Here is a 22,869-nt window from a genome sequence, read left to right on the forward strand (position 1 = left end):
TCTTGTCGGTTGGAGCTATTTTGGTTAGATTCTTCGAAAGGGACTCCTGATTTTGCCCAACTGACAGAAATGAAAGACGACGGAGGTTTGAACTTTGTTGGGGGTGTCTTTTATGACATGATGTGCAGTCTTGAGCGGATATTCCAGAAACAGATTGACGAAGTCCTTTACCTTTCTCCGCGCCAATTACTTCTTGCTTTCGCTGAAAAATACGCCATGGAGGATTTCGTTACCAGAAAATGTAATTTACGGTCCCCATGCCTTGCTGATTGCTCTTGGACCGAAATTTTTCGTAAAAGTGCAACTTATTATTTCCAAATACGGATTCATTTTTATGTCAAGTTGATGAACGATAAGGTTGGTAAAAAATGGTCAAAAAGTGACGATTCTAAGAAGCGAAAGTTGAAAATTCTCAAGGGTGAATGAATAATATTATGCAAGCGTTTACAATGTTTTGGATTGCTATTTTTTGGTTTAAATTTTAATCGAAACTGCTAATAAAATTGTCAGACATGATACGGAAAGTTGCGTGTGTGAAGTGCGTTCCGTAAAGTGTACGCAACGTAGCGTATGCAGCAGCGTATCGTCTCCCCGATCACCCAGTCGAATGCCAGTTACGCTTGATTTTTAGTAAATTCGATTTTCCCTCGACACTTTAAATATTATTCACTTTGAAGTTTGTGTTCTCACACGGTGTACAGTACATGCTCATTTTTTAAAAATCTGCGTGAAGAATTGATAAACTTATAACGTTTTTGGTTAATTTAAGGAAGCTACAGTTCCAGCCCTCAGTTTCTGATTTCCGACCAGGACAAGATCGTTTCCTGATACATAGCCTAATCAAATCGTCCATCAATATGGCAGGCGCTGAACAAGACTTGCCTACAACTCTGTCGAGTTACAAACTCCAGCTGCGTCAGGTAAGTTGAAATCCCGAAAAAATGAGAAAGAAGCAGAGATCCTAGCGCTGTACGACGGCTTAAAATTGAATAGCAATCCATTTTCCCGAACATGTGGTTTCTCTGCAGGTGGAAGCAGCGCTCACGCAGCAACCAGACAATCCCGAGTTCCTGGCTCTTCAGCAAAATCTACGCGAAGTCATTGATCTGACGCTGGAATTGATAGCTCAGGTTCGCACTAATGCTCCCGCTAATGCTGATGATAGTAAAGAAACTCTTTCTGATTGGAACGAAGGCGATGCCTGCGTGGCTTTATGGTCGGAGGATGGCGAGTAAGTCAGCTGAAAACAGTTTCAGCAGATGAGTTTCGCTGTTGTGCAAAGCACGGTTACTGTTTTCCCCAGGTTCTACGATGCAGTTATCAAACAGATTTCGGATGATGGACACTGTGTGGTGGAGTTTAGGGATCTCAATACGACAGATAACACTCCGGTATGATTGCCAGTAAAAATATCCCCAATTTTTCCGCGTGATAGTGTTAAAAATTAAAAATAAATCATTTTTGTCTGTGTATGTTTGCGTACTATCTGATTTTTTTATTAATTGTGCAGTTTGTGATAAAAATTTAACTGAGTGGAATAACTTCAGTTGTATATTCACGTGACATGGTTTGGTGTAACGAAAAGAGAGCTGTTATGAGAAACTTGGGTTTTGGGCACAGATATCGACGCTCCAGAAGCCCGGAGCTGTACAGACTAAAAAGCCAAGTCGTCCCACAGAATTTCAGTATGAAGATGTTCCTTCCACTAGTGTCGCCATGGAACAGCGGTTGGCCTCCAAAAACAAGTGGGTGGATCTGTAATTTGTTACGCTTGTGCTGATGGGAGGAATCTGCTTTATTGTTTTTATTTATTTTTTTATCCTAGACGCGATCAGCTGAAAGCGCAGATTGAAGCCAAAAAGAAAAAGCGTCAAAAGTATAACGACAAAATGAAAGAGATCGAAGAAGTTAGAGAAAAAGAAGCCAGCAAATGGAAAAACTTTCAGACTAAGGTAACGCACAAGAACGCATTACTAATCGTACGAGTATCCAGTACTATCCATGTATGTACTGTACGTAACATGCTTATTGGTAAATGTATAACCAAACCAAACCAATCCTTTACGTGTGTAGCAATGACTAGTTAATTTCTTGATCATAAATCCAGTTTTGTATGTTGGTCTGCATACAGTTAATATTAATAACTAATGATAAAGACCATATTCTTGCTGAGAAGCGGTGACAAATTGTTTTCGTTTTTAACATAGCGATTTTTAGCAAAAGTTTCGTAGATACTGTAGGAGTATCGAAGAAAAATGTAGTGGCCTGCCAGTATTAATTATTTGTGTTACTTCGTACGAATGGCCAAGGTTTGCGGCAATGTACGCATTTTTTTGTAAAAAAGGCCTCCACGTACAGTTTTTAATGTTAATTAAGTTAATTTGTAGGATAATTTCTGTATATATATATGCTGAATCAAAACGTAACTGTTTTTGTAGACTACCAGAAAGCAGTACGCCGGTGTGACAAAGAAGAGCATTTTCGCCACCTCTGAGCAGGCGCAAGGACGCGTTGGAGTGGGTACATGTGGAATTAGTGGGAAACCAATGACGAAGGATGCTGCACCAGCTATAGGGAAAACGTTGGTAACGAAAAAATCCACCCTTTACAATCCACGAACAAACTAAGTCTTAATGGTTGTGTTTATTGTTCCGGCTGTTGCAAGCAGCTATGTATACAGTTTCGCTGTTGGAAATTCGTTATTAGTTGGGACTTCGGGAGGTAATACGAAAATGTTTAGTCGATGACACTTATTTCATTCGGATTTTCTTTGAATCGTCCAGATTTGTTTCGTACTTACGATAAGTACAGATCTTGCATGGTTTGAGTTTGGATATCGTCTGAACTCGGAAGTAGTGTTGAAATCAAAAGAGAATACTTGTTTGACAAAACAGTGCAGTTCTGAAGAAGAATTAATCTAACAGCAGGATTTCTTTTGATGAGGCGGTGGGGTAACGGTCGTTGTTGTCTCCAGTTTAAACCGCTCCGCATCGTGCTCCAGCACCATTGGCCGGTCATTTTCAATTATCTGGAAAAAGACATAATGATCGCTTGGAGAAATCTGATAGACACAAGCATATTTTTAGCTGGTCTTTCATGGCGGCAGTTTCCTTACCTTTGTAAGGAGAAAGCGCACGGCTTCATCGATCCCGACGTTTTCCTTTGCTGACGTTTCAAAATACCCACTGAAATTAGATTCGCGTAGAAAATGATCCATTTTAGCTCCCTCGGGAATCTGGCTGTCTTTCGCTTGGTCGCACTGTTTCGGAGAAATTTTGGAAAACATTGATATATGTATTTACGAAAATAGTTTTATATTAATTTGTAAAACGAACGTTTACTATAATGATTCTGATTAATTACGATTAATTCCGTCCTATTTCCACATTGTTCAGATAGAAGCTGCACTGCTTATTTCCATTTCATTGAGTTGACAAGTAGTGGAAATCACGTAGCCATGTAATGCATACTGCACAGTGCACACATTTACCGCTGTAGGCATTATTATTAGTTAGCGACTAAACGACGACGCATTATTGATTATGGTACCTTGTTTCCTAAAAGAACACATGGGACTGGATTTCCGTCAGGTGTTTCTACCTGAAAATTGATACAAATTAGCAGTTGTTGTAATATGGCGCGTGAACATCGCGTTTTCTTGGAATCTGTGGGTACCTTTATGTCGAGATCCTTCTTCCATTTGGAAACCGCATCGAAGGACGCTAAGCGACTCATGTCATAGACAATAAAGGCTCCAACTGCGTCCTTATAATACACTCTGGTCATATGCCCGAATCGCTCCTGACCGGCTGCAGGGAAGGAAAACGGGAATTAACAGTCATGTCAATTGTCACTTGCAATCTGACGGTCATAAATCATAATTATATGTAACTCGCTTTTGATCAATAGGCCACCATTCAGGAAAGACATTCGGGTAATTGCTTTGTGTGCTATTGATACATTAACGTCACACTTGCACAACGCACGCAATCTGTCAGAGCAATACAACCATAGGATTTTCTTTGCATTACTAATTTACCAATATCCCACAGCTGCAGACGAATAATCGTATTCTGATCCCAGTTTATAATCTTTAACGCAAAATCCACTCCAATCTGAAAATGACATATGCATGAAACGATTAATGACAAAATTGCTTGTGTACTGGTGTAACTGTGTAACCACAAAGGTCACAAGCCCAATAAAAATGGATGCCGTTGTAAACGCATATTTTCGCTGCTGACGGTCAATGCACAGGAACTTACAGTATCGTTAGGAAGTGACACCTTACATGTATCATGTATGCATTAATGCATATTTTGTATATATAAACTGACCCACTGCAAAATGCAAATACTGTGTACAAGACAGACATCCTCATTAACTTTCACATCCTCATTAATTAAATTACTGTACTTCGACGGACACCGTGCATGGTAGGATTTATCCGTAATAATCATTGAAAAACCGTTATGGTTGCTTTTGTTTACCGTGGCCCGGTATTGCTGCGAAAAGAAACGATGAACATAACGTTTGACGATGCTGGTTTTTCCCACTCCCACGTCTCCAATGATGAGAACTTTGTACAGCTTTTCTTTCCGTTTGGCATCGTTCCGCGCAGCGGATGAGGAATGTGCAGGTATTTCGATGTTCGGCAGGAAACCATTTGTTAGGCCTCTGGATGTCGACGGAATGGCAGGGGGTAGAGCAGACTGAGTTTGCGGAGCGATTCCTGGATCTTTAATTGTTTTACTGACATTCGCGTTAACTGTTGGTGCGACTGCCGGTACAGAATGGATAGCTGGAATAACTGGCTCGACTGTGGATATCGTGACTTTTTGCTCCGAAATTCCTGGTTCAGTGACAAGCACCGGACTTTTTATCTCCTAAACATAAGCAGGCTTAGAACTCTAGTTTTAACTTTAAATGGAAGGATCATAAGAAAACAAAACCCATTTAGAATTTTTAGAAAGCAGCAAAAATTTTTAGAAATCTGTAAAGCACAATTACAGATTTCTATATATGATATATTCCATCCGAGAGATGTGTCCAAATTTTAAAATGGTAATCTGTGCAAAAACTTTTGATCATAAGTGCATGGGCTAATTAAAAGACTAACATGGACAGGTAAATCGATTATCGATATAATATTAATCTGAGGTGCATTTGTTCAAGCTTAATTTAATTATAATTTCGACAATTAACCGCATTATGAAATAAAGTGCTAAAGTATCTTAATTAATGGATCCAAGTGACAGAGTTCAGCATAGACTTAGCTCATTTTTGTAAGAATTATTGATGAGATACTGTCTTCTGCAGAAGCTACAGCACTTGCTGCTTTCGTGTTTTCGTCGAAACGAAACGAAGCATTTTCTCAGCTGTGGGACTGGGACAGCATGCAGTAACATCACTGCCTCGAATTACCTCTAGCCGTGACCGGAATTCTTCCAAGACTTCCGACATGATGTGCAGCAGGCTTTATATTTCTTCCGATTCCTCGCTCGTATAATCACAGATTTTATTACGTCGTAGTCGTAAACGTAATTTGTAAGTCCAAAATGTTTAACAACGGCAGTTATGGCTTTTCCGCGTACGAATGTACCGATTCAAAAAAGATGTTAGATCCCACTGAACGTTTAATGTTGTATTGATAGTGTTTTCCACTTTAATTTTCGAAGTTGTATATTAATTATCAGAAATAGAAACTTGAAGGTTTTCCTTTGGATTTGCTCATCTTCAACGGTTTCTCTGTCGTGTGATATGCACCTGTCGCCTGCGCTGTCTGAAACGAGCACATTTGTTATCTGTGGTAAACAGTTGCTTAACTGATAACAAGACTCTGTACGCGTTATCTCGAATGCGAAAATTAATGATAATTAAGATGAGCAAAGGGCGTTTATAAGTTGTTTCTCAGAACTGAAACAGTACGGCTATACTGAGCAAAACATCGCTAAACGCAGTTATTACGTTTTTAGGTTCTCACGCAAAGTTTGGGCAATACATAAGTATCTGTACTTACATACAGCTAGTTACTGCATAAGTATAACAGTATGTCGACTGCTGCTTTGGGTATAAGAGTATGTATGCCAGTATACAAAATCAGTGTTTTTTGCAGATTTTAACAGTTCGACCAAATGTGCGCTCACTTTATCTGCAAAATATTGTGAAGTTTTTTTTAGAAATAAAAACTCTGGCTAATTTAGGAAACGAAATACCACCAATACTTTAATACATTAGTACGGAAAGGGTGTATAGTTTATGCAACATAGCTGATATCGATATCATGGTATTATGCGCCGTTTGGAGTGCACTTGAAATTCCTTGCTGGTCGTTGCATTATCCCGCGCATGAAGAACGTTTCTTCGAATTCGTTCAAGAACACGGATACATCGACCTTCGAAGGGAGAGAAAAAATGCTAAAGCAAACGTTATGCTGTAACAAAGTAAATCTTCCTTTTCCTTCTAGTGTCAATAAACACACGGAAACTGACTGCCGGCTCTCGGGCCGACTCAAGTGTCTTTTGGGTTTGACCGGAAATGTGAATTTAACAGTCGTTGTGGTTGGGTTACGGTTTATATTGCCAATATGCAATAAACATCTTGAGCGGGACTACACTGTGTATAAACACTCTCGCTACTGTGATATAGAGTATTGAACGTATTTCCGCTACTAACCGGCATTTGCACGAATCACTGCGCCTCATTAACATTTTTACGAATTCGAATTGAGATCAACTAACACGTTTTGAACGCGTTTCCCAAATTTTGCATATTTCTTCTAATTCGTTACTCCATAATCAGTGCATTGTGGTCAGGGTGTAAACCCAACCAGTCTGATAAGAATTATCGAAAAACGATTGTTGTTTTTACTGATGCCAGATCTAATGCACACCCGACAAAACAAAATGGCAATTGTGTGCGTTCGGCAGATACAGTAAAGTGACATCGATTTAATCTCTTATGCAGTGATACACGTTTTCCATTGTGTGGAACCCGAACTATTGTTTGGAACATGAATAAATTACATTTTTCCCCTTTAATCATTTTTAAATGTATATATAAAGAGGTTACATATGCTGGCCAAAAGATGTGTGTGTTATACATATGCTGGCCATAAATTAGCTTCAAACTTTGGAAATGCCTCCTTGTAACAAAATTTTGAGATCTTATGTTGGAGCTTGCGGGAATCAAAACACTTTGTCTGTAGTTTGTCAAAACAGAAGACAGTTTTTTTTATTATGCGCGTGCAGCAGTTTTTTTAAACGCAATTCTCATCAGCCGCAGCTACCTAAATACGATATATATGACTGATCTAGAGTAGAATTTTAACGGGATACACATAACCGTACGAATATTGCAAAGCATTAATTGTTTGTCTGTTAACTCCACAAATATTTCTACACATTGCCCGGACCGCGAAGAGTACAGCTTGACGATGAGTGGGTAAATATCGTGGGCTCATATTTTCTGACTAGCACAATGTATTCTATGACCCTGCGTACGGCCACACAAGTGGCAGCCGGCGCTTGGCAATGATCGCCTGTGAAACCGGCCCAGGAAAGAAATGTGGTTGTCACTTCCGGTACATTCGCTGCTTGGTCGTATTGGCCGGGGAATGAACTTAATGGAATCGTCTCATCACTATGACAGACAAGTTATGTGGAAACCAGCATCCAGTTTGTTGCATTGACATTACCTGCCAACGCCGATTAAGATTATCGCTGTACAATACAAATTTTGTACAAGTAATTTTTTACAGTGACCCGCAGTACGAAATATATTGTAACCGCATAATTGTAACTGACGCTGACGTGTTGCTGCATCATGAAGGAACGGATTGTACGTGTTTAACTAGCGTTGCTGGCATATAAGAAAACTCCTGTTGTTCCCATCTGTTGTGGCCACACAGCAACATAATGGCCATTAATGGACGACGATACTAACGTTGCGGCATATATCCAGGCATTTTATCCTGCGCAATTTATTCGCGGGACATCTGCATTGTAAAACAGTCGGCACAACGGGTGGTTGAGAAAATATATTCCTAACGCGCGCGCCGGTCGCAGCGTTTTCTTTTCCGTCATCATTATCCATCCTCCTTGAAATAACAGACCCATTTGCTCTCCCTAGCCGAAATCTCTCCCAGTATAATTCAGCCGGACACTGCTGAAAGTTTTGTCAGCTATAAACGCGCTATATTATATGTACGGCAGTTGACAATGTTGGCCATGCTATCGACGTCAAGCAAATGAAATCTTTTGATCCCAGCAGATTTGGACGTTACCAGTCGGGGTTGTTTTACGCTCTCATCAGATTTAGTCCAGTCAGTTGAGATCCCGCATTTTCCGATATCCCTAACGAATCAAAAACCGGCTCATGCAGCTGGCAGATTAAACACGGATATTATTTTTTCCATATCAACGCAGTTATCGGCGACCAAATACTTTTCCATTATTTTTATTGTCGTTTAGCACTTTTGGAAGAAATACGGTGTGTCTGGAATATTTGTAACTTCACGCATTTATTACTATACCTACGTGCATTAAAATGGGGCCAAATCGAGAATTTTGACAAAAGGTCAGTCTTGTGTTCAATTTGTCGATCATTTATTTTCTTACATTTCATATTTATGAGATGGACATATATAGGTAATTGCATTATATCTGGCTGCCTCTAAGGTCACTGGGTGTTTCTTTATGAACTGGTTCAGGGTTTCAAGTATAACCATATGGTCGTAGGATTTACGCGACTACAAGTCATCACCTGCTTCCCTCGGGTAATCTTTTGAAAGTGAGACACATACTAAAACTCCAGTTTTACCGTTACCGGCGAAAATATAGTCTCCATACGGCAGATTCGTAAAACTCTGAATCCAAAAGAAGTGCTTTTGCTTGTTTTACTGAACAAAGATTTTGAAACATCAGTCTTAAATGGTTTTCTACAAATATTCATGAGATACAATGTAATTAAAAATTAATTTTCCTATTTAGAAAATCTGCCGAGGGATTAAAAAATAGGTAAAATATCTAAATAAGCAGCTGAACATTTTATTTTTGTCCAGTCAAAAACGTTACAAGGTATTCGCCTAACGAAATTGACTGAAACTGGATAAAGCAAATTTGCAGACGTATAAAGCATTAAAAATGAACAGTTCTGTCTACTTTATCAGGCGTACGCCAAATTAATTTCCGCTGAATGTTCGTGCTGTGTTAACGGCAACACTCCCCTTAATTTGTGGTGACGCATACTTAATGGTTTGAATCGTTAGCCTCGTTATTCACAGTCTGTCGCACAACAAATTTTCTCCAACACATTTTCTGCAAAGCGTGTCGTTGTGGTAAACCATATCAACATTTGAAATTCGCTTCCTGTGACGGAAGAAACCTCTTAAGAAAACTTATGCTCCCTTATTACTGAGAAAATAATCATAATTAATTACGGCGGGGAACAACAGCGTAAAGTGGTTGATAATTAAAAAGTGCGTTTACATCATGTCATTCTACAGAGTAGCTTGGTGCTCAATGCTGTGTAAGTTGACCGCCGGCATGGCAAAATGTGTACCCCGCAAATTTCAATTCACGAATAATTCTAAAAATATTTGAAGCCATTACTGCAAGTGCAGGTTTCTTTCCTAATAAGGTGCATATAGAGAGAAAAAATTTGGACCCAAAATAATAATGTTGCACTTAATGTACAATATGGGCAAGTTTTTTTGCCCAAATTGTACGTGAAGTGAAAAATGATTATTTTGTGTACTGCAGAAAATACTGCAGATAGGACTGGTCGTACTATAGAAAATATTGTACACGATGCTACACTTTTTTGGTTACGGAATGATAACGCGTAAGACTGTAATATTATGATTGTATAATTTTAGTTGAGAACTTCAGAGCAGTACAAGTACGGTACATTAAATGAAATTTTGCTGTAATCTATATATACGCAGTTTGTTATAACCTGTTAGGTTGTCTATCAATGATTTTATTAATAGACTGTATTAGACATAATTATGGTATATTTCGAGCTATATGTACTGTAGTAGGTTTGTCATTTACTCACCCAGTTTAATAAAGAGCTTCTAACTGTATCATATCAATATATGTCATTTTACAATTACAGCCGGAATTACAGACATAACCTTTCTTACGTGGAGCGACATTAGGCTGCCTATTCCTCGTGCTGTATTTATGTGTCTTTCGTTAATGCGCATAATTGTCTGAAGTGTGGTCTGCTGAATAATTAATGCGCGCGATTATCTCAATCTGATCTTCTTTCTCCGACGAAACAAATGCCGGCGATAGCCCTGTAACCACGGTTCGATTCTCCCACTGATCATCTTGATTTCCAGATTGCTGCGTCTGTATAATAAATTACAATTCATCCGATTCGTCACAATGTGGTTTTTTATGCGCCAACGCAGAAGAAGAAGCGATCGGGAGCACAACGCCACCACAACGGGCACCCATTCCCATTCCCATCAACAACATGCAACTGCCGCACAGCAGCATCATCTGCATTCAGCGCGAAGCGTCAGCGTTGTGCTTGAACGACGCGAAAAAAGTCCCCGTCAACTTCCGGCCATAGATCGCAGCGCTAGCCTAGATCTACTCGATATATCCCGTGATAACAAAAAACCCAGCTGCTGGTACTGGTGCTTTCCCTGTTGCTTTGCCTCGCCGAAAGTAACGGAAATATAAAGCGCGTTGTGCCAGACAGAATTAATCCTAATTACGCCATGACTATTGTCCATGCTAAGTGGTATTGTTATTAATTATTTGGATTTAATTTGAACAATAAATTTGCAAGTGTGTCGCCGATTTTACCTACGTGTTTGGACGCGGGATGCTACGATACGTTGGCAGCCGCTGCCGCAAACCTTGACCTTTAAGCCGATCTTGACCCTTCCGGCCAGCCACGCGGATGGTCTTGGCAAATACTGAAAAAGTCAGTTTGCGCATCCGACTGCAATAAAACAAAAATGGACTGCCAAAATGTTATTACAGAAAAGTTGCCATGAATGCAAAGGTTCCAGCAAATATTATGGGTCATGGATATAGTTGATGTGTCACCTATTACGCAGTCAGATGACATTGATTGACTACTGCAAGTGCACCACATTTGTTATTTTCGCTTTTTGCTATGTTTTCCTTGATTATTAATCCAAATAATTTGCTTAATTTCGATGGAAAATCATATTAATTTAAATGAATGCACGCTTTATACGAAAAGGAAAACTAATAAACAACAGCCATTGTATAAAAATATTGTGCGACAGGTATATGATCATAACTGATATATGTATAAGCAAATATAGCAGCTACTAATTTGTAAAATGACCCAGGCTCACGAACAGACAGTAACAACGGGGAAAAAGTCCCCTCAAATCGTTAGCCAACTTTCTAGAGCAACAACGTGCCATTACCAAGCTCCAATCATGTACAGATAGATTTGTTAACGCCTGCTTGAATCTTTGTAATTATTTTACGAGTATATTGCGCATACTCTATACATAACTTAATACACCAATATAATGAAAGGTTTATAAATTCTGAGCATGTACAGTACAGTGAGTACACACCTAGATGATGGCAGTATTAATATTATTATTGGCTTGATGATTGGTTAATTGCCATGTTTGTTGAGAGAGAATTAAATTGTAATCCGGTGTTCCTCCAGACCGGATAAATACTGCCTGGATAGTCATTAACGCGACAATCCGTTATGACGATAGGCCACAAGGCAATCGCCTATAGAAGACAGTATTGTCAACGCAATATGGCAGCTCAAATCCGAATGTTCGAAGTCGTGTTTTTGGTCAGCAGCGATTGTGGTTCCTGCTTTTGCTGTTCTACATTCTGTATTTGTTTTGAACCACACCATATCAAATTTTAGCACACGAGAAAACGTACACACAGAAAATTATGCTGTACAGGAAGAGGCGCTGTATACGACTTATGAAGAATAACGGAACTCATTTTCATTAAGATAAACTCGAGTGTATATTGCTTAAGCTTAATCGGTCCGTTTTTTTGTGGATCACGAAAGGGCGCGCTTGAAAAAACCAACAAAAGCAACCGTCCTTTATCCGTCTAAAACTTAAACTAAATTGCACGAAATCGAATAAGCCGCAGAAGTTCAGAATTTCCGAGCAGTTAATATTGATTGTGACCTTTCTCATTCCGACATAGCTGACAATGTACCGACACTGGATTTTCAGGAGCTGTGTGGGTTCAACCGGTGTAAAATCCACCTTGAACGCGCTTTGCTTGGCTTCTGTATTTCGTACGATCTACGATGCAATTGTAAGTATTCTGTATAGTAGTGTAACTGTATACCTAATTATTACAACACACGTACAAATAGCAATGATCGCTAGGGTAGTAAGCTATTGTATTTTGATCATTAACTCATGTGGTTTTGACTACATATCTACGGTATGTGTTTCGACATAAGATAACTGCGTCAGATAAAAGTGCAAAGACCGACCGTAGTATACCTGCTTGCGCAACAAGCCAATCAGAAAACATAGAAAACAACAGAAACAGAAACAGAAAGAGTATACAGAAAACATAGAAAACAAGGCATAAAGGCAAACAAGGCAACAAGCCGGTGTATAAATTACTGTATAAGCAACAGAAGCCAAATAAATAAAAATACGTATAATTACATCTAATACGAGCACATATTAGACGGTTCCAAAGCCGGTATGCATACATAGATACAAAACACGCGTAACTATAGAACGCAGTGAAAAGGATCGTCTCAGTAGCTGATAATGCACAGAAAATTGCCGATAAGCAAAGGTTGCTACAGCACGCTGCAAACACACTTTTCATGTGGGCTTCTGCCAATTTGCAAGTCCTTTAATTTAAATGTACATACTTTTTATCACCCACTTGAGAACCGCTTTTAAAGTGCCATGTTTTATCTGGCTATGTTTGTGACCGCAGTGCGCTACATGTACAGCTGTAATTACTGTCCGAACGCTTGAGTTTACCAGGTAATGTACAATACCAGTACCATGCAGTGCCATGCCAGTACCTTCATCGGCATTATGTTCTGTGGTACAGTACATACAACAAAATGCTAACACACGCGCAAACGTTAACGTTAACGTTAACGTGCCCTGTTAACTTGCATACGTATATGCCCCGCAGCCACATTACTGCAGGCATAATATATTTTAGCAATTTTTTGGCAAAACTGATAATTTCAGCTGCAACTCCAGTGCATATTACTTGTGAAATTTCGCGCAAATTACTCTTGCTTTCCGGGAAATGACAGCATTTACCACTGGGCATATTTGCACCATTTGCGGCAGCATGCGTACAGTAGCGTAAGCGCCGACAACTGTTGTATTCTAAATGTTTTATCAAAATTTAATTACCATCCATAAATTGCTGAACCACAGAAGATGCCATTGCCCATCTTATCAGCAAATAGTGCTTTCCGTTGCCGCATCCCCGTATAGTCTGATAATATCCGGATGGAATCCATAAAATTCCGGCCATGCTCATAAATGTTTTCCAGTAAATTTCGAAATTTCCTCCAACCCTGATGCGCCGCACGCGTGCTATCACTACCGTGTTATGTTACCACTACACCATGTCGTCAATGCGCAATTCGTATCGTTTGCAGCCTTGATACAGCTTCCTTCTGGTCCGAATTTATCTACGGCGACGTGCGGTCCATGCGTGCATGTGTAGGACAATGGCGGCGACGTTATTTAGTTTCTTGGTTGTTGGATTGTTTGTCAATAATCTGCTTAACTTTTCGGTCATCGCTCAGACAAGGACACAGTGTGCAGCGGTGGAGGATGGCTCTTGTCTGAATGTGACACTTCCTTACACGAGCCGAGTAGCCGGTACCGGTGCGACCGGTGTTCCGTTACCGCTCACGGACAGTGTAGTGAACAGTTTGCGATATCTTCCTGAATGCTGGAGACTGTTTCAACCGATCTATTGTGGATTAACAACCCCAAAATGTCATGCAAGCCGCAGATATTATTTATTACGCCATGTATGCCAGCAAATGCGAGCGGCTTGTGCACCGTTTGTGGATAGACTGCCGAATTTCTTTGGGAACTGCTCGGATCCCTATCTGTATGCGCAGGATAACAACACCTTGGACATGGTAGGGGCCTAGGATGAAAATGCAATACAGTAATACTGTAAGCTAAAATAGTCAATAGTTAAATTGTGTAAACATTTCAAATGGTTATTTGCAGCGCGGTTTTGGATATAATTTGGATCAATAGTCTGAATATAGTCTATGCATATATCTATATGTAGAGCTAATAAAAAAGTCATCCATCATATCATTATGCCCTTTAAACAGTACTTAATTTGACAAAAAACTGTGTAAGTGCTTAATGTAAATACCTGTATTGGCTTACCAAATGCGCGTATTTTTAATATTTAGGAATACACGCTGGAGATGACCAGTCTACAGAATTTTTCAATTGGAATATGCCCCGATTCTCTTGTTCGTACGGACGATGCTCACAGATTCTACACTGACATTAACGAATGCGGAATCCGATGTGAGGATCCATTTTTAAGTTACAACGAGCAGAATTCTTTTAGAATGGTGATGCTGTTCTTTGTGATGTTGTGCCTGACGCTGAATACGTTTGGAATGGTAAGTAAAATTTTTATGATTCCACAAAATAGAAATATATAGGGTCGTTGAGATGCTCCTTTTTCCTAATTTGCCGTTGCAATGTTGCTTCGCTTTAATTTCAACAGGTTTCTCTCATACTTAAACTTCGTGTGGCCAAAGCAATCGGTTTCAATCCGGATACGTGTGCCTTAATGATGAACATCTCATTTGTACTGTCCTCTCTGGGATACTTACTCCAGTTTTTCCCCGGTATACGGAATATCACTACGTGCTCTAATGATGGGCTACGACTGGTGCTTGACCGTTATGCCGAGTAAGCGGGAATATAGTTTTTATGCGTTTTTAACTGTCTTTTGCTGTACGGACGGAGCATGAAAGACAAATCAAAATCCAAAAAATTAACAAATCCAGGGAATAAGCAGTACGGTAACTAAAAGGGTTTTAATAAATTTAACTAGTCTAAACGTTATCAGAACTACAGATACATACGTGTTTAACAAAACCAATGAATTTTTCAGCGGAACGGATCGCGTTGGGTTATGCTTACTGACCTTTTTCCTGACATACGTATTTACACTGTCCAGTTTTGTGTGGTTCGGCCACTTGATGTTTGCTTGTTACCTGGATTTCCAAAAAATTATCAACTCCTACAGAAAAAGCAAAGCTGTGCTATTCACTCTAAGCCAGTCCAGCTGGGTTTTCTTCCATGGAACCGGTTTTGTCCTTCCAATCATCGTGGCCATTGCTGTTGTTTTCTTACACGCGGTATGGTATGAATGACAATTTGAAGTGTAAATGCGGCAGCATTACATGGAGTTTTCCATTTAAAAAGGTGGAAGGCAATTCTATGTTGGGCGTATGCTGGATTTCGCCGCTGAAACACAAGATCAAGGCGCTATTTGTTTTGGCACCCTTCGCTGTGGTCCTCATCGTAGCCTGTGTTTTTATTGTACTATGTAAGAATAATTTTATTTCATGATCCCTTATGCCACACGTTTTCGTTATGGTATCACCGACAACAATTGTTTGCTTAGATTGGCTAAATCTTCGACAATCGCAGCTGAGTCAGTTCGGCACACTAAAAACGCAGCGTAATGTCCTGCGTCGGCTACGACTAGTCGGTAAGAATTTCGTACTGCAATTCATTTCAATGTTATAAATTATGGATTACTTAACATAAACTGTTATACAGATATGTTTATTTTGTCATTGTCATTAATTTGCTTGTAAGTACTAATAGTTTAAGTAAAAAAAAGTACAAAAGTCCGCAACGGATAAATTAATACTGATACCGGAAACAATAAATATTTCTGTAAGCTTCTTAGCTTTAACATTATTTTATTCTAATCGGCATAGGTGTAAACGTATATGTATGTATTTGTTCAAAAACTGACTTTACGGACTTGACATCACAAATTCACGTTGGCAGGTAGCTTGTGTGTGCTTATAACGGCGTTCCACGTATTCCAATTTGGAGGATTCTGGGGCGTCGTACATAACGAGCCATTCTGGAGAGCAAAACAGAAAGAATATATCGAGTAAGGATTACCCATGCAGCTATCACTAGCAATGTTAGCATTTTCAGTAAAAAAATTTTCGCCATCTCAACACAGCAAAAAGTGTGGAAACGCATAATTTTTTTGCCAGGTGTCAGCTCTGGCCAGCAAACCTTACGGATCCTAAACAATGCTTGTCCATAGTGGAATCCGTGAAGAATTCCTATTTGGCTGTTTACTATTGTTTGATCCTGTCGTATTTCGCTAATGGGATAACGATTAGCACGTGGACCTGGAATATTGCTAACATAAATCGCTGGAAGAAAATGCTAACCGGCAAAGAAATACCGTATGTAATTTGATTGCAAGAATTATTTGCAGTATTTTAATGTCTTGAAGTACAGATAGATGCAGCTGTGTTACACAGCACTGACAGCAGTATAAACTTTCATTTGGGATATGGCATACTCGTGATTATCTTTTTAAAATATCTAAGTATTTCGTATGAGTTAATAAAATATTTAGCTAAAAACGTTATCTATGGGTTAATTATATACGTCTGTCGAAAATTAAGTATAGCAGGATATTTTTAATCTAAATAGATGACACTACTTTATACATAATATTACTATCCATTTGTAGCGAAGAGCCTTATTCCGACTATCGGACTCGATCAGAATCACAACGATCACAAAAGGATAGTCTGATAAGCAAACCAAAATTATTTGATCGTCCCCGATCTCAGTCCAAAAAAAGTAACCCCGATCACGATGTGGGATCTCCGGCACTAATCGTCGATGATCATGAAGTTCCTATGCACACACCATCTGATCCGGTACAGAACGTACCTTTTGAAATGACTCCACTGGCGCAGCGATTTCGGCGCACTTCTATTGTTCCTGGTAAGAAATCATTCAAATCCCAAAAGACCAAGCGTTTTTCTATGCTCCTGAAAACCGCTCTCGTGCTAGCATACTAACCGCGTTACAGTAAGTAATTAATCGCTGCTTCACAGTTAATCAGTGCAACGACACGAAATTTACTACATGGAACTTTGGAAGCCAGTTCGCAATCTTAACAGTAATTTTCATACGTCGTTAAACGTTTCGAGATAATATTTACGGCAGTATTTATAAATGACTAGAACATGAGAAACAGGAGCTACGAGTACGTATACGTATCTGTATTGAAATGATTGATGACATTTTCTATAATTACGGGAAGCAGTGTCGACTTGCTATTACATTCACAAGCAAGATGTCTAACCATAAAGGGATACAACCTGGGTTATTAAATGCAATTAATTGCGCGAAAACACAAAAATCGGAAATGGAGTGAGTACTGTCAGTTAGCATTTGTTGCTATGTCGGTTTTCCTGGTGATAGAAAAAGTGCAAGCAACTGGTTAAGAACATTGTAAAAAAATTAGGAACGTTTAAAATTTTGCATCTGCATAAGTATATGAGAACTGCTCGAAAAGTTTGTTATATCTTGTTTTAGAAAATCAAAACTGGCGTTTTGTTCATGCTAAAATTTAACTCGCTGAGAAACGCTGCTTCCAGTTCAAGTGCACTCATGCTTTGGCCCAAATTGACATTCGGTATTCGTGATCTGACGTCTTTGTGTAAATTGTCAAGACTGTTTTGGTCAACTGTTTTCAGGATGCATGAGTCCATTTATGTATCGCTTTGTGGTAAAGGTCACCGAAAACACACCCGGTAATACCTTCGTAATAAAACTCCATAAGCTGGCAGTTGTGTTCCCCCATTTGGCTGATACGGTTATCAACAACTCACTTGCACTAAAAAATCTGAAATTCCGATAATATTATAAAATTGTGCAAGTATTTTGAAGCTATAAGAAATCGTGTTGAATCGAAATGTGCAGCTGTGCACAACAACACCAGAGGACGTACTACAGAAGCGTAGGTACATCCATACATGTAAGCATAACACTATATTTTATAAACTGTCCACAGCTGTTAAAAAGATGTCTGAAAGTGAATATCTGTGACATGTATTGTTTAATTGTACTTGTACTGGATGTTCGGCCAGTTTTTGTGTTTCGTCAATTTTAATATAGATTCATAATAGTGCATTTTCATGTTGGAATAATTAATTCGGTGTTATTCTTACAATGACTGTTTGCGTTAATATTGGTTGTAACTGTAGGAAGAAAAATCTCATCCGTTGCTGACTTCACTCAAATTACGAGGTTGCAAAACTGGCAAGAAGAGGCCAAACGCGCTCGGCTGAACCGGACGCGTTCCAAAGGATCAGGACGCGATGTCTCGGTAAGCTGTTTTTTATTTAAAAAAAAGTATCATCCGTTGCTGACTTCATTGATATTTATGTATTTAAATATTTTATATTTATGTATTAAAAACTAGTGAAATATGATATATCCATTTCAATAATTCTTAACTGTTGTAGTTTACCATCGCAGAAGTTTGATGACTGCGAAATTCAACAGTCCAGCTCATTGCATTCTGCGATCTTGGTGCTTCCAAGATGCCGTGTCAATAACAGTTCTGCTTTTTGTTCCTGTTGCTGTGATATATAATCGGGAAAAACGGATCAGTGGCGTGGTTTTTATCGGCTAGTCTAACCAGCGTTCATTTTATTGTTAGTTGCCTAAGTATTTTCAACATTTCATCATTTATAGCAGTAGACTGAACACTGAATGTTGCCATAATTATATAAAACGGTAAAACGACCCAGACTGCAAGATAATCCCGTTAAGGGCCAGAAAAGAGAAAATTACAATTAAAAGCAAATAGTCCACAAGATGCGAAAACGGTTTAATATCACTGGTATAAACTCCCAATTTTAATATTCTCCATTTTCTTCTTCCCCGCCTTCAGTGGAATCGGCACCAGCCTCTTCGTAATCCTTCTCCAGTGCTGCCAAATCTTCGCGTGCTTCACTAAATTCACCCTCCTCCATGCCCTCACCCACGTACCAGTGAACGAAAGCGCGTTTTGCAAACATCAAATCGAACTTATGATTAAGCCGGGCCCATGCTTCCACGATAGCGGTGGTGTTGCTCAACATGCAAACTGCGCGTGGCACCGCAGCCTGGTCGCCACCGGGAACAACGGCTGGAGGTTGGAAATTCAGGCCAACCTAAGGAGTACAGCATAACGAACTGCACCTTGTCATATAATTTAAGCATAGTCTACGCCGTCGCGAGAAATATAACCTAAAACTGCTAAAAGGATATTTACTCTCGCAACCGAAAATGAATGATAATAAATACACTAATTAAAAAAGTTGAAATCTTGATATTTCCTATTTAACCTCAGCATGTTTGGAAAATATTTAAAGCGAAATAAACACCAAACATATCCCGCAAAGTCATCCGATTCAATTTGCAGATCTTATTCAAATTATCTAATCAGCCGCTGCCACAATTTTTGTAAACTGGTATACTGCGGCTTACCTTAAATCCAGTTGGACACCAGTCAACAAATCGGATACTGGATTTGCTTTTAATGGCAGCGATAGCCTCTGCAAAGTTCAAGAATTTACACATGATTGTAACACAACATCCAGCGTCTAATCACTCACCACTGCATAAGTTACTGTAGGGTATATTTGGTAAAAAGTACCTGTAACATCTTTAGGGACCACATCGCCGCGATAAAGCATACAGCAAGCCATGTATTTCCCGTTGCGCGGATCACATTTGACCATTTGATTAGCTGGTTCAAAGCAGGCGTTAGTGATTTCCTTTACCTAGATATCACACAGACACACACGCAGCGTTAAGTGCCAAATTTCACCAATGGGAGCAAAAATTACGAAAGCACAAGCCGAAAATTTACCGAAAGCTGCTCGTGGTACGCTTTTTCCGCGGAAATAACCGGAGAGTACGACACTAATGGGAAGTGAATGCGTGGGTAAGGCACCTACAACGTTCAAAAACTAATAGTTAATTTGAAAAACGTACATACTAGAACTTACTATTATTAGTATCAGAAACAACCAGCAATGATGTACGACGGTGGAAGTGAAATATATTTCGAAAACCGGTAAGTTTACGAGTTTACCGCCCTTTAATCCAATTTGTGCTAGAAACTTACCGCTTCATTATAAAAACGATGCGGTGGAAAGTCCAGCAAAGACCAGACACTGATGCATCAATACAGTGCGCAACCATTCAGCACAAGCTGACTACCATGTCGCTCTACCTTTACCATTAACTAAATGCACGCAGCTGCATTCTGCGTACGAAAAACAAACTTACCAAGTTAGTTTGAAATTCAGTCAGATCGACATTGAGAGCGCCATCAAAACGAAGGGATGCGGTGATGGAAGAAACAATCTGGCTGATCAGTCGGTTAAGATTGGTGTACGTCGGTCGCTCAACGTCCAATTTTTTTCGGCAAATATCAAAGATTGCTTCGTTATCAACCATGAAGGCACAGTCTGAATGTTCCAGGGTGGTGTGCGTGGTCAGAATGGAATTGTAGGGTTCAACCACGGCGGTAGACACCTAATCGAGAAAAAACACAAAATTTTCATTGACCTTCAGAAAAAAACTTTTAAAGCCAGTATTCAATTTTTTATAAATACTGCAAACCACAATTACGCCTCCCAACCAAACTATTACCTTATTAACATAGTTTTATCAAGTCGCCAACTACGTCGCCGCTAGCGCAGTTCATAGCTGAACTGTATTGGCAACTTTACTAATTATGATACTGCAAAAGATGTGGTGGCATCTTTTTTCATTTCCTGTAAATATGGGTCTCTCTTCATTGGAAAAACAAACACTATTAGTGATACTACAGCTCTGAATCGACCAAACATACTTCCGGTGCCGGGTAGACGCAGAATTCCAGTTTAGATTTCTTGCCGAATTCCACCGACAGGCGTTCCATCAACAGCGAAGTGAAGCCGGATCCTGTGCCGCCGCCGAAGCTGTGGAAGACGAGGAAGCCCTGCAGTCCCGTGCACTGATCGGCCAATTTGCGTATGCGATCAATGGTCACGTCCACAATTTCCTTTCCCACAGTGTAATGGCCGCGAGCGTAGTTGTTAGCCGCATCCTCCTTGCCGGTGATGAGCTGTTCGGGATGGAAGAGCTGCTTGTATGCGCCCGTACGCACTTCATCTAATCGAAGACACTCAGCATGTAATTTGAACCCTGTGATACAGTGAATGTTGTGCGTCAGCAAATGAATCACGACCAAGCAAAACAGTTATATACTGTAGATATACGCACGCAATAAGTCGTTAAACGATTGCAAACTCGTTACTCTTTAGCGAGTCTTTACAGTAAGTCACAACAGAACCGAAAAAATTACAGCAGTTGTGTACGCAGCTTAATGTATGTATTTTTAAATGTAATGGCTCACAAGTTTTCCCTTCTACAAAAAATTTACAATTGTGTGACGGTGCACAAAGTTGTCCTTTAAAACATATAGAAGTATAGGTATTTCAACATTTAATCGTCATTTAGTAAAACTGCGAAAGCAATCAGTACGTTAGTAACACTACACATTATTTCACTTCCTTGTTGCGTAACTTATGTTACAGGTTACCAGATTAATACCCGATTGCAAAGGTTGAGCTTCGTATCTTCGTTATTAACAGTGAATAATTAAAGAGATACAAAAAGTGCATTTGCTGCAGTTTTGGTCAGATTTTCAAAGAACAGACTGTGAGTCAGATACCATGAGTAATATTCGTCACACTCACCAACTACGGTAGGTTCCAAGTCGACGAAAACAGCACGCGGAACATACTTTCCTGCCCCAGTTTCACTGAAGAACGTCGTAAACGAATCACTTCCGTCTCCGGCCTCTTTCTTGTTCATCCGCCCGTCTGGACTGATACCGTGCTCCAAACAGTATAATTCCCAACAAGCATTCCCGATCTGTACTCCGGCTTGGCCGACATGGATGGAGATACATTCACGCTGCGCGACAACCACAGAAAAAACCCCACTTCATTCACGCACGCCACGTCATTGATGAACCTAACCAGGTTTCTCAGCATAATTTCCGCAACTTGATAAAACTTGCTTACCATGTTTGATGATGGAGTTTACTATCCAGTGCCAGACAACTCGAATAATATAAAAATTCCTTGAACTATAAAATAGTCCGTTGGTGCCAGAAAGAACGTACGACGATTTACAGCTATTATTAAAGGCGGTTTTACGAATGGAAACTCGATTAACCCGCTGAACGGATGTCTAGATCAACAAATACGCGCAAGTTTGCGAATTTTCGTCGCGAGCGTGATTTACTCAACGCCTTCCAGCAGGTTCCAAGATAAGATTATTTTTAACTCGCCGAAGTCAAGCGCAGTTGTTGCAGACCCGCGTTTCGTACACTTGTACTTGTTTGATGTTGCGGCCAGCGCAGAGAAATTTGTCGTCACATCAGCGCAAATGTTACTGTACCAGTACACTGCCGTGCTGTGAGCGAGTGCCGTACTAGTTGGAGCAATAACTCTTTGCACTTAGTTCGCTGCGGGAGGTCATGGTCCTTTACCGGCTGCTATCATTCTGCTATGTACATGATTGTATGATCAACAGGCTACAGCTACTTCGTGCACTTACATGATTAGCATAAATTACATAAAAAATTGCAAATGCCGTTAATAAAGGTTTAAAAGTTAATTGTTTCTCTACAAGTAATCAGTAATTTCCTGTCTATTTCGTATAGCTTTAATTTCATTTGTTTTATATATAATTCGACATTTTTAAAGGTCATCGAGCTGATAATTAGCGCCTAATAA

General features: G+C 39.6%; 4 protein-coding genes across 7 annotated transcripts; 2 read left to right on the forward strand and 2 right to left on the reverse strand.

The window, feature by feature from the left end:
• Window positions 1-673: 673 nt before the first annotated feature.
• On the forward strand, window positions 674-2,891 carry LOC129582428 (survival of motor neuron-related-splicing factor 30-like). Its single transcript, XM_055473944.1, has 6 exons — window positions 674-920; window positions 1,029-1,231; window positions 1,304-1,391; window positions 1,621-1,745; window positions 1,826-1,952; window positions 2,439-2,891. The coding sequence occupies exons 1-6, from the start codon at window positions 858-860 to the stop codon at window positions 2,625-2,627; spliced, it is 795 nt and encodes a 264-aa protein (XP_055329919.1). The 5' UTR covers window positions 674-857; the 3' UTR covers window positions 2,628-2,891.
• On the reverse strand, window positions 2,751-5,740 carry LOC129582417 (ras-related protein Rab-38-like). Its single transcript, XM_055473933.1, has 7 exons — window positions 5,425-5,740; window positions 4,491-4,886; window positions 4,040-4,115; window positions 3,676-3,809; window positions 3,550-3,600; window positions 3,116-3,259; window positions 2,751-3,028 (listed from the first exon to the last, which is right to left on the reverse strand). The coding sequence occupies exons 1-7, from the start codon at window positions 5,461-5,463 to the stop codon at window positions 2,918-2,920; spliced, it is 951 nt and encodes a 316-aa protein (XP_055329908.1). The 5' UTR covers window positions 5,464-5,740; the 3' UTR covers window positions 2,751-2,917.
• Window positions 5,741-12,838: 7,098 nt separating this feature from the next.
• LOC129583185 (smoothened homolog) lies at window positions 12,839-19,463 on the forward strand. 4 transcript variants are annotated; one of them, XM_055474879.1, is made up of 13 exons: window positions 12,839-13,000; window positions 13,412-14,133; window positions 14,422-14,640; window positions 14,748-14,935; window positions 15,141-15,387; window positions 15,455-15,578; window positions 15,657-15,743; window positions 16,052-16,160; window positions 16,270-16,467; window positions 16,761-17,020; window positions 17,779-17,835; window positions 18,289-18,410; window positions 18,550-19,463. In XM_055474879.1, exons 2-13 carry the CDS (start codon window positions 13,699-13,701, stop codon window positions 18,568-18,570), a joined length of 2,067 nt encoding a protein of 688 aa, XP_055330854.1. In that variant the 5' UTR covers window positions 12,839-13,000; window positions 13,412-13,698; the 3' UTR covers window positions 18,571-19,463. The 4 variants fall into 4 exon arrangements, with proteins under 4 accessions (XP_055330854.1, XP_055330863.1, XP_055330844.1 ...); XM_055474888.1 differs by having other exon boundaries at window positions 13,639-14,133; XM_055474869.1 differs by lacking the exon at window positions 12,839-13,000 and having other exon boundaries at window positions 13,057-14,133.
• On the reverse strand, window positions 18,694-22,458 carry LOC129583209 (tubulin alpha chain-like). The gene is made up of 8 exons (XM_055474908.1): window positions 22,153-22,458; window positions 21,823-22,042; window positions 20,934-21,235; window positions 20,366-20,614; window positions 19,944-20,027; window positions 19,728-19,854; window positions 19,559-19,626; window positions 18,694-19,242 (listed from the first exon to the last, which is right to left on the reverse strand). Exons 1-8 carry the CDS (start codon window positions 22,153-22,155, stop codon window positions 18,946-18,948), a joined length of 1,350 nt encoding a protein of 449 aa, XP_055330883.1. The 5' UTR covers window positions 22,156-22,458; the 3' UTR covers window positions 18,694-18,945.
• Between the last annotated feature and the right edge of the window lie 411 nt (window positions 22,459-22,869).

The sequence above is a fragment of the Paramacrobiotus metropolitanus genome, unplaced genomic scaffold (genome assembly GCF_019649055.1).
Source record: "Paramacrobiotus metropolitanus isolate TYO unplaced genomic scaffold, Prichtersi_v1.0 Parri_scaffold0000002, whole genome shotgun sequence".
Lineage (NCBI taxonomy): Eukaryota > Metazoa > Tardigrada > Eutardigrada > Parachela > Macrobiotidae > Paramacrobiotus > Paramacrobiotus metropolitanus.

Excerpts from the sequence above, each read along its gene's own strand:
- LOC129582417 (XM_055473933.1), bottom strand. The coding sequence starts at position 5,463 with ATGTCGGAAGTCTTGGAAGAATTCCGGTCACGGCTAGAG. Across the intron at positions 4,116-4,490 it reads CGCAGCAATACCGGGCCACG|ATTGGAGTGGATTTTGCGTT; the intron begins GTAAACAAAAGC and ends TGTCATTTTCAG. Across the intron at positions 3,260-3,549 it reads GTGTTCTTTTAGGAAACAAG|TGCGACCAAGCGAAAGACAG; the intron begins GTACCATAATCA and ends TCTCCGAAACAG.
- LOC129583185 (XM_055474879.1), top strand. The coding sequence starts at position 13,699 with ATGTGTAGGACAATGGCGGCGACGTTATTTAGTTTCTTGGTTGTTGGA. Across the intron at positions 14,936-15,140 it reads GTGCTTGACCGTTATGCCGA|CGGAACGGATCGCGTTGGGT; the intron begins GTAAGCGGGAAT and ends TGAATTTTTCAG. Across the intron at positions 17,021-17,778 it reads GCGCACTTCTATTGTTCCTG|GATGCATGAGTCCATTTATG; the intron begins GTAAGAAATCAT and ends AACTGTTTTCAG.
- LOC129583209 (XM_055474908.1), bottom strand. Across the intron at positions 20,615-20,933 it reads GCGTCTACCCGGCACCGGAA|GTGTCTACCGCCGTGGTTGA; the intron begins GTATGTTTGGTC and ends TTTCTCGATTAG. Across the intron at positions 19,855-19,943 it reads CGTACCACGAGCAGCTTTCG|GTAAAGGAAATCACTAACGC; the intron begins GTAAATTTTCGG and ends TGTGATATCTAG.
- LOC129582428 (XM_055473944.1), top strand. The coding sequence starts at position 858 with ATGGCAGGCGCTGAACAAGACTTGCCTACAACTCTGTCGAGTTACAAA. Across the intron at positions 921-1,028 it reads ACAAACTCCAGCTGCGTCAG|GTGGAAGCAGCGCTCACGCA; the intron begins GTAAGTTGAAAT and ends GTTTCTCTGCAG. Across the intron at positions 1,232-1,303 it reads TTATGGTCGGAGGATGGCGA|GTTCTACGATGCAGTTATCA; the intron begins GTAAGTCAGCTG and ends TGTTTTCCCCAG.